This window comes from Ceratina calcarata, unplaced genomic scaffold (genome assembly GCF_001652005.2).
Source record: "Ceratina calcarata isolate Rehan_Ccalc_2016 unplaced genomic scaffold, ASM165200v1 scaffold27, whole genome shotgun sequence".
NCBI lineage: Eukaryota > Metazoa > Arthropoda > Insecta > Hymenoptera > Apidae > Ceratina > Ceratina calcarata.
Window position 1 is genome coordinate 356,961 of NW_017149195.1, and position 10,071 is coordinate 367,031.

The following is a 10,071-nucleotide window of genomic DNA, read 5'->3' on the forward strand; positions in this document are numbered from 1 at the left end:
TAGATGATCACAGATGTATAATAAATAAACGGTAGAGATTATCTAACGTAGATATGTAAATAGGAAAAGTATAAGAAAAAGAGAGACGGTATTTATAATTTGAATTTGACGAGGGGTGAATAAAGATTGATAATTCAACAATTAAACAGTCTGCAGTGAAAAATCAATAATAATTGATTTCTACGAAAATTTACATTTTCGAATTTACTGCCAATTCTGATCGTCCGCCAGTATGTATATATAATAAGTCTTGTGACATCTTATTATTAACTACGATGCTCTTTATGGTTTATATCACTTTGTACATTCAGAAAGATTTAAATCTTACTTGAAAAATTTCTGGAACTTTAGATATTGTTTCTGATGCAGTAAATTCCACATTATCTTCTTCTGTTATCAATTCGTATTTCAAATTCTCCTGATTTACGATATCTTCTTTGTATATTATATTAATCTCAATCCATTGGCATTGACTTATGAGTACGATTATTAAACCGAGCAGAATTAAAAATATAGCCAATCGCAAAAAATGATGCATTTTAAGTATATCTTTAAGATATCTATTTAAATTCTCCGTTTCAGGCTGTTGTTTTTCTTTCACTTCCATTTCAGTTTATCTATTTGATTCAAATTTTCGTTTAAATATTCATGAATAAAAGTGTCACTTTATTACAATTCTATTAGGTTCACTTCCTTTGTATGTTGCTAATCAAATGCAACTGAACAGAAACACTTCACTCGTTAGTCACTGCATAGAGGTTGATAAAAATAATCAAGTCAAATGATGAGCAAGTATTTAAAGATATCAACTACCATAAAAAGATCACGTAAATATATAGTTAAAGCAGAATACTTCTTTTACTACGCATTAATCTGCAAGAAAAACCTAACCTTAAGCCGCATATAAAATAGTAAAAATTATTTGCCATTACTTATACACTATTCATATGTGAAGCTGAATATCTTTAAAAACTATTTATGTTCAAAATTAAGACTTATTTCAAATATATCATTAATGCTTCGTAAATAATTCAGTGTCCACTAAACTGGATTTTGTCATGATTCATCACCCTTTTATTTTTAGCATATAATGACATTTATATTTAGAACACATATACCAGTAAACCGGTGTCCATTTCCAACAAAATCAAATTATTTACATTTTACTTCTTATCTCTCTACACATATAAATACATATATATGTATAAACCTTATGTCTTAAAATCAGATTCTACGTAATCCAACATTTCACACAAATTACAAAATATTAAATCCATATATAAGGAATGGCATTAGGAATAAAAAAAAAAATAAAAACAAACAAAATCATTTTCTTTGACAATTTTTATACATAGTGCTGTAATTAATATACATATGCATACGTACACAATTCCTTATAATGAAAATATCACAATTTTCTCAAGTTGTATCAATTTCACAGTTGTTATTCATCTTTTCGCATTTCTCGACTATTTCTGAAATAATGAATTAATAATTATTTTTTAAAAACACATAGAACTATATGGAATTTGTAAAAATTTACTTTGAACAATCTCCTGTAAGATGAGGACGGTCGGTGATTCCGGCATTTCTGTTAAAATATTTTTACCCTCGTCACAGCATTTCGTCAGAAGTGGATCTAATGGCAAAGAACCTAAGAGTTCTATATCGAATTCTTTGGCCATTGCACGCGCACCACCTGTTAATGCCGGGAATATTTCTGCCGAATTCTATTTGGAAAACGATCTTAATATAAAACGCAAATCGAAGTCAGCAGGAGAATTCTAAAATTAGACACTTGCCTTACATTTAGGGCACACGAAAACACTCATATTTTCGATGACACCTAAAATTGGTAAACTGACTTTTCTGCAAAAGTCAATTTCTTTTCTTACATCTAGCAAAGCAACTTGTTGCGGAGTTGTTACTATTATTGCTCCTGTGATACCAGCATCTTTAAGATACGAAATCGCGGATAAATGTTCATCCGAGGTACCAGGAGGTGTATCCAAAATAAGATAATCTAATGTCCCCCAATCGACTTCTGATAAGAATTGTCTAATCATTCCTAAAAATATACATATCTAATAATATTCTCTCAAGTACCAATCAATGAAATATTTAAAAATGAGGTACCATTTTTTTTTGGTCCTCTCCATATTACTGCATCACTTGGACTTGCGAGTAAAAATCCAATAGACATTAATGATAAGTTGTCATCTACATACTGGGAGTAGAATAGAAAACTAAATTTAATATATCAATTACGTTAGTTCACGCTTGTAAAAGCTTACCACTGGAGACCATCCTGATCCACTCTGATGGACTTGTTCTCCTATTGCATTTAATATTCTTGGTTGAGAAGGACCACAAATATCAATATCCAATACACCAACCTACAATGTATACTTTTCTAAATTATTGATAAACACTGAGAAAGCAAGTTAAACATACTATGAAATATATCTCTGCTTAGATTTAGAGTTACAAATATAGGATATATCAAAAACTTAAGAAAATCAATATGAACCTGGTACTAAGTGATACAAACAAGTACTATAGTACAAACCCATCTGACTACGGAACAGAAATCGCTAAGTTGACATGTAGATAGAAAACAATATGGAAATCTTAACTACTGGAAGAAAAGTAAGTATCTTTGACTCAATGTAAATTAAGCCAATTCTTATAACAGCAGGCTGCAGTGTCTTACATCTCAAAACGATTTGTCAAAGATTTATCAACTCACATTTGTATTAGGGTTGCTTAATGCCAAGGATCTTGATATCAAAGATGTTATAGTACTTTTGCCAACTCCACCTTTGCCAGATAGTACTAATAATTTGTTTCTAACTGTAGAAAGCTTCTCCTTAACAAGACTTATACCAGGATCTGGCTGTTTTGTAATGCCAGATGCACATATTGTTTGATTTGGACAACCAGCACATGCAGATGCTTTTCCTGCATCTGTGCTCTCAGTACCAGGGCAATCTGTAAAAATATTATAATTCATACACCTATTGTTCTGATTAGATACAGATTATTCAATATGCTGCAATATCTGCTTATATTCTTTTAATTGCTAACTGAGAACTAAATGAAAAACTTTTATTAAGCAGACCAAACTTGAGAATATATATCACTTATTTGTATTTTTCATATTTAAAATGAACAATTTCAATGGATAATAATTAAATATTTGTAACCTCACAGACGAATGATAATCAATGACAAGCATTAATGAATTTACTTTCATTTACTGTTAATTTATATTTTTATTTTAAACGATGTCACATATAATTATTAAAGTATTAAATTGTAAAATTTCGATTAATACTTATTAAAATTACGCTTTTCATCGTATATATACTTACGTTGCGGTGCATCACTGGGTACATCTGCCATGTTCGATAATGACTGATTCAAAACTGTTCACTTTGCAATAAAATAACTTTTCCCGATTTTTATTATAACAAAAATTTTTATTTGGATCAAACGAAAATGATGTTTAATCAGTTCTTATGATTATACAATTTAATCTATAATAAACATTCTATACGAACTTAAATGAAAGAAAGAATATTGTTTGAGTTTATAAAAAACTAAAGCGGACTTATATTCATTGCATTCTTTTTTATTTTAGTTTCAAAAATAATCTATATTTTTCGTTAATCCTTATCCTTTTAATGTGTTAAATATATATATATATATATACACATGTTATAATAAAATTTGCAGCCATCACAACTATGTCCAAGTACAAATATGCCGATTTCTTACATTAGACCATTAACACTGTGCCGAGATAACAGTAGGCACAATTTGATGCCTTGGCGCCCTAGTATAGAATATAAAAATGTTAACATTCTACCTCTGTAAGTTTTCCGAACGTAGCTTACAATTACTATTGTTTCGTTTTATTGATAAGTTCCTGAAATAAGTATAAATGAATTCTCTAGAGTTACAAGATCATCGCCTAACTATGTATTAAATACAGAAAACGCAAATTCGTTAAGATTCCCGAATTTAGTATCAGGGTATGGTAGAGATTCAGTAAATTCGAGAACTAAGAGGACGGTCGGTGATTCCGGCATTTCTGTTAAAATATTTTTACCCTCGTCACAGCATTTCGTCAGAAGTGGATCTAATGGCAAAGAACCTAAGAGTTCTATATCGAATTCTTTGGCCATTGCACGCGCACCACCTGTTAATGCCGGGAATATTTCTGCCGAATTCTATTTGGAAAACGATCTTAATATAAAACGCAAATCGAAGTCAGCAGGAGAATTCTAAAATTAGACACTTGCCTTACATTTAGGGCACACGAAAACACTCATATTTTCGATGACACCTAAAATTGGTAAACTGACTTTTCTGCAAAAGTCAATTTCTTTTCTTACATCTAGCAAAGCAACTTGTTGCGGAGTTGTTACTATTATTGCTCCTGTGATACCAGCATCTTTAAGATACGAAATCGCGGATAAATGTTCATCCGAGGTACCAGGAGGTGTATCCAAAATAAGATAATCTAATGTCCCCCAATCGACTTCTGATAAGAATTGTCTAATCATTCCTAAAAATATACATATCTAATAATATTCTCTCAAGTACCAATCAATGAAATATTTAAAAATGAGGTACCATTTTTTTTTGGTCCTCTCCATATTACTGCATCACTTGGACTTGCGAGTAAAAATCCAATAGACATTAATGATAAGTTGTCATCTACATACTGGGAGTAGAATAGAAAACTAAATTTAATATATCAATTACGTTAGTTCACGCTTGTAAAAGCTTACCACTGGAGACCATCCTGATCCACTCTGATGGACTTGTTCTCCTATTGCATTTAATATTCTTGGTTGAGAAGGACCACAAATATCAATATCCAATACACCAACCTACAATGTATACTTTTCTAAATTATTGATAAACACTGAGAAAGCAAGTTAAACATACTATGAAATATATCTCTGCTTAGATTTAGAGTTACAAATATAGGATATATCAAAAACTTAAGAAAATCAATATGAACCTGGTACTAAGTGATACAAACAAGTACTATAGTACAAACCCATCTGACTACGGAACAGAAATCGCTAAGTTGACATGTAGATAGAAAACAATATGGAAATCTTAACTACTGGAAGAAAAGTAAGTATCTTTGACTCAATGTAAATTAAGCCAATTCTTATAACAGCAGGCTGCAGTGTCTTACATCTCAAAACGATTTGTCAAAGATTTATCAACTCACATTTGTATTAGGGTTGCTTAATGCCAAGGATCTTGATATCAAAGATGTTATAGTACTTTTGCCAACTCCACCTTTGCCAGATAGTACTAATAATTTGTTTCTAACTGTAGAAAGCTTCTCCTTAACAAGACTTATACCAGGATCTGGCTGTTTTGTAATGCCAGATGCACATATTGTTTGATTTGGACAACCAGCACATGCAGATGCTTTTCCTGCATCTGTGCTCTCAGTACCAGGGCAATCTGTAAAAATATTATTATTCATACACCTATTGTTCTGATTAGATACAGATTATTCAATATGCTGCAATATCTGCTTATATTCTTTTAATTGCTAACTGAGAACTAAATGAAAAACTTTTATTAAGCAGACCAAACTTGAGAATATATATCACTTATTTGTATTTTTCATATTTAAAATGAACAATTTCAATGGATAATAATTAAATATTTGTAACCTCACAGACGAATGATAATCAATGACAAGCATTAATGAATTTACTTTCATTTACTGTTAATTTATATTTTTATTTTAAACGATGTCACATATAATTATTAAAGTATTAAATTGTAAAATTTCGATTAATACTTATTAAAATTACGCTTTTCATCGTATATATACTTACGTTGCGGTGCATCACTGGGTACATCTGCCATGTTCGATAATGACTGATTCAAAACTGTTCACTTTGCAATAAAATAACTTTTCCCGATTTTTATTATAACAAAAATTTTTATTTGGATCAAACGAAAATGATGTTTAATCAGTTCTTATGATTATACAATTTAATCTATAATAAACATTCTATACGAACTTAAATGAAAGAAAGAATATTGTTTGAGTTTATAAAAAACTAAAGCGGACTTATATTCATTGCATTCTTTTTTATTTTAGTTTCAAAAATAATCTATATTTTTCGTTAATCCTTATCCTTTTAATGTGTTAAATATATATATATATATATACACATGTTATAATAAAATTTGCAGCCATCACAACTATGTCCAAGTACAAATATGCCGATTTCTTACATTAGACCATTAACACTGTGCCGAGATAACAGTAGGCACAATTTGATGCCTTGGCGCCCTAGTATAGAATATAAAAATGTTAACATTCTACCTCTGTAAGTTTTCCGAACGTAGCTTACAATTACTATTGTTTCGTTTTATTGATAAGTTCCTGAAATAAGTATAAATGAATTCTCTAGAGTTACAAGATCATCGCCTAACTATGTATTAAATACAGAAAACGCAAATTCGTTAAGATTCCCGAATTTAGTATCAGGGTATGGTAGAGATTCAGTAAATTCGAGAACTACTCTTTATGCGCGATGCACACCTGATGAATGGTACGATAAGCAAATCAAATATTATAACGAAGCAGATTTATGCAGACATTTCTCGGAAAGGGTACGAAATGATTCTGTACGAATTATCAGGTAAGTAGTACGTATTATATGAACCGTACGTATACTGTTAGAAATGTGGATACTGGTAATAAGGATGAACAAATGTTCTGATAGAGATGCTGAAGAAAAAGTGCAAACTGGCCAGTACGATACTGGTAGAAGACTTGGCGAAAGGATAAACGACATTAATTTTTGGCGAAACGAAGTTGTATCAGAATTAGAAAGACTTTATCAACAAATAGAAAGACTTCAAGATTGTCGGTCTACTTTGGAAAAGGCTATCAAAGATATCGAGGGTCCGTTACACATTGCAGAGGAGTGCCTCTATCATAGGGAAGCTAGGAAAGGTACAATAAATTAGTTTATCAATCGACAATCGACATGGAACGTTTCTATCATATATCATTGAATAGGTAGTGAACTCGTTCATGACGATTCGGAAAAATGTTTGTTAAGAGAAGTGGAAATCCTGAATCAAAATAGGAAAAAATTAGAAGCTTGTTTAGATGAATGCAAGAATCAGGTAATATTAAAATACAGAAATAAACTTTAAATATACATTGACGATTGATCCTGTTCATAGTTACGAGAATGTAGAACCTCCCAATGTCACTTGGAGTTGGACCTAAAAAATAAAGAAAATGCGTTAGGGATAGACACAATGTGTCATCAATTAAACAATTACAGTCACGGATTGCAATATTATTCTGGGGTTGAAAAATATGACTCATGGTATGTGAACGTATTTGACTTCACCTGATATATAAAATGCATTATGTGTACACTACAATTTTTCGCGTACGAAATTCAATTAATTTCTTCTACTAGTTTCTCTGAACGAGACACATGGATGGATTCTACTAACCGAATAATTGAAAGATCACAGCTAGAGAGAAATAACTCTTGTCAATTAATAACAAATGCAGAAGCTCTTATGAACAAAGTTGCACAAGAAATGTGGGATGCTTGGAATACTACAAATACCGCACTGACACATAGGTCATCAGAATTACTTGAGGCTAAGAATAAACTTCAACACCATTTACAAAAGGTAAAAGTAACTGTATACATGTATCCATCATTAAACTTTTATTTTATATACATAATTTCAATGACTAGCGGACGTACCAAAAGTCATTTCATTTAATAACATTTTTAGGTGGCGCAGGAAATTTTTGATGTTGAAAAAAACTTAGAATTAATGCGTAAAGCCATTGCAGATAAAAGTTATGTACTAAAAGTAGCGCATACTAGGATGGAGGCCAGAATGCATCGCCCGGATATGGAACTTTGCCGTGATTGCGCGCACACAAGGTTTGTCCCTACACATTTATTTCCTTGATGACACAATTAAGAGAAGGAAAATAATTACGATAATGAATTTCTCTGTGGCAGTCTCCAGATGGAAATCAGCGAAATAAATCATCAAATAGAAAAGATGTATAAAGCATTGGAAGAACTAGTGAATCAACATCAGAAGTTATTGAAAACGCGGACAATGTTGGAACAAGACCTTGCACTAAAAATCGATGCCATTCATATTGATCGAGAAAAAGTTTATGGTTTTAGGCGCGCATATCCAATAAATGTATTGTTCAAATTTTAATACTTACATATATACAACTAGAAACAGTTTTCATTCATCAGTAGTTCATCATTCACAAGTAGTACTAAGTGTTCAATATATATTTCTATCCATTGTTAAAACATTGTTATAGTTTCTATTACCAATCACTATTGTGTGTGTTTTTGCAAAAAACTTGGTAAAGGAATTTTAATTCCTTCCTTGGCTTGAAAGAACGTGTAGGAAAGTATAATTTCATTGACATTTTCCATTCTTGGATCATCAGCAAACTCTGGGTCAATGTAAAAAAATACTGGCATGTCAACCTTAAACAAACATTAAATGATGATAGTATTACAGTATGTATTCAATGCAAACTGTATAAATATAGCTGTCCAACTAACTTCTTCATGTGGATTAAGCTGTTGTTCTTCAAAACAGAAACACTGAATTTTATTGAAATATTGTGCTGCATCATATGGTACTACATTATAAGTTGATATACCAGTAATTGGTATATCTAATGGATTTTTTGCTGTATAAAACGCTAGAGCAGTTTCTCCAGGAATAACTTTTATACAAGTTTGTTGTGGTTTAAAATTCCATTGCATCGTTGCAGCTGTATCTGCATTAAATTTTACGTTTATAACTCTGTCCTTAACAGGTATCACACTACGTAGTTTAGTACTATCATGATTAGCTGACAGTGTACCACCGTAATTATATGTCTAATAAAAGAATTATCCATTATCGTAAATATAAATATATTACAATATACTTATAAATTTCTTTTTATATTACCTGACAAAATATCCTATACAAAGGAACTGCGGCATATGTACATCCAAGTACTAAAACACCGAAACCGCTCCAATATAAAAGTGAAGATCGCATTCTTTTCTTATGTCTTGCATTGTAATATTGGTTGAATAACACTCGAGATACATTCGTATGTATTTGTCTGGCATTACAGCAATTCAATATTTTAGGATAGATTCTAAGAAACATTTTATCTTCTTAACCTAAGAGACCTGTAACATAATTCTTGCTCTTCAATGTATTTCCGTGTTTGCTAAGTAAAATTTAAAACGAAAAAAGAAGATAAATGTATATAACGATTAAAATTATTTAATTATTAATTATGTTATTGTGTTATACATGCAAATGCAGTTTTCCCTATGTAGACTGATATAATAGTTATCATTGAATTACATTCTATTATATAAATAATAATTAGTAGTGGACTGAAAACTGAACAAGAATTCATATATGACTTTCAAATACCTTGTTTTTTTCATTTACAAAATTTGACTACGTTCTTTCTTCCTACCACCATCGAGGAAACATCGGAAACATTAGTTAACATTACTGATATAATATTGGTTGGGTTGGGTTGGGTACATCATGGATTTTTGGGACGTGCGCACTGCACGTTACTTGTAGCAGTCGAGAGACGTATTATTTTTTCAATTTAAAGGTTTCATTGGATTCCCAGTGCGAAGACAGGCTTGGAATTAAAACTAATTTCTATTTTTTATTTGGTCAAATATTTGTCAAAATCAAATTGAAATCAGAATCACGATCATTATTAAAGTCGAAATCGAAACTAACTAACAAATTGTATTGATTACTAAATTCTGTATAATAAATGAATGAAATCGAATTTTGGTGTTTGTATTTTGCGATCAAATGACTAATTTCGGAAGAGGATATTTATGATTAGCAATTATCACTCTTTTCTTTCAATAATTTAATGTACGGAGTAATGAACGTTAAGGTGAAATAAGAAAAATATGTGATTTAATATTTTGCTGAAATAGAAGTCGGCTAAATTCTGATTAA

The 10,071-nt window shown here is 30.8% G+C and overlaps 5 protein-coding genes across 6 annotated transcripts in view; 1 reads left to right on the top strand and 4 right to left on the bottom strand.

The window, feature by feature from the left end:
• LOC108623473 (lysosomal alpha-glucosidase) overlaps positions 1–842 on the bottom strand; it is a 6,110-nt gene extending 5,268 nt beyond the window's left edge. Inside the window, exon 1 of the mRNA XM_018022009.2 lies at positions 329–842. Within this exon, the coding sequence (XP_017877498.1) occupies positions 329–607 (279 nt within the window). The 5' untranslated portion in view covers positions 608–842. The remainder of the gene's footprint in view (positions 1–328) is intronic.
• LOC108623476 (cytosolic Fe-S cluster assembly factor NUBP1 homolog) lies at positions 597–3,484 on the bottom strand. 2 transcript variants are annotated; one of them, XM_018022013.2, is made up of 8 exons: positions 3,375–3,484; positions 2,750–2,991; positions 2,295–2,396; positions 2,137–2,227; positions 1,803–2,068; positions 1,544–1,730; positions 1,387–1,475; positions 597–617 (listed from the first exon to the last, which is right to left on the bottom strand). In XM_018022013.2, exons 1-7 carry the CDS (start codon positions 3,403–3,405, stop codon positions 1,420–1,422), a joined length of 975 nt encoding a protein of 324 aa, XP_017877502.1. In that variant the 5' UTR covers positions 3,406–3,484; the 3' UTR covers positions 597–617; positions 1,387–1,419. The 2 variants fall into 2 exon arrangements, with proteins under 2 accessions (XP_017877502.1, XP_017877501.1); XM_018022012.2 differs by lacking the exon at positions 597–617 and having other exon boundaries at positions 1,335–1,475.
• A 152-nt stretch (positions 3,485–3,636) lies between these two features.
• On the bottom strand, positions 3,637–5,991 carry LOC108623475 (cytosolic Fe-S cluster assembly factor NUBP1 homolog). The gene is made up of 6 exons (XM_018022011.2): positions 5,880–5,991; positions 5,255–5,496; positions 4,800–4,901; positions 4,642–4,732; positions 4,308–4,573; positions 3,637–4,235 (listed from the first exon to the last, which is right to left on the bottom strand). Exons 1-6 carry the CDS (start codon positions 5,908–5,910, stop codon positions 3,981–3,983), a joined length of 987 nt encoding a protein of 328 aa, XP_017877500.1. The 5' UTR covers positions 5,911–5,991; the 3' UTR covers positions 3,637–3,980.
• Positions 4,910–8,324, top strand: LOC108623474 (tektin-3). Its single transcript, XM_018022010.2, has 9 exons — positions 4,910–5,154; positions 6,244–6,380; positions 6,465–6,695; positions 6,780–7,012; positions 7,079–7,188; positions 7,249–7,397; positions 7,494–7,716; positions 7,825–7,979; positions 8,061–8,324. The coding sequence occupies exons 1-9, from the start codon at positions 5,128–5,130 to the stop codon at positions 8,269–8,271; spliced, it is 1,476 nt and encodes a 491-aa protein (XP_017877499.1). The 5' UTR covers positions 4,910–5,127; the 3' UTR covers positions 8,272–8,324.
• On the bottom strand, positions 7,173–9,624 carry Cox11 (Cytochrome c oxidase copper chaperone COX11). The gene is made up of 5 exons (XM_018022015.2): positions 9,514–9,624; positions 9,031–9,260; positions 8,634–8,957; positions 8,279–8,555; positions 7,173–7,290 (listed from the first exon to the last, which is right to left on the bottom strand). Exons 2-4 carry the CDS (start codon positions 9,235–9,237, stop codon positions 8,400–8,402), a joined length of 687 nt encoding a protein of 228 aa, XP_017877504.1. The 5' UTR covers positions 9,238–9,260; positions 9,514–9,624; the 3' UTR covers positions 7,173–7,290; positions 8,279–8,399.
• Between the last annotated feature and the right edge of the window lie 447 nt (positions 9,625–10,071).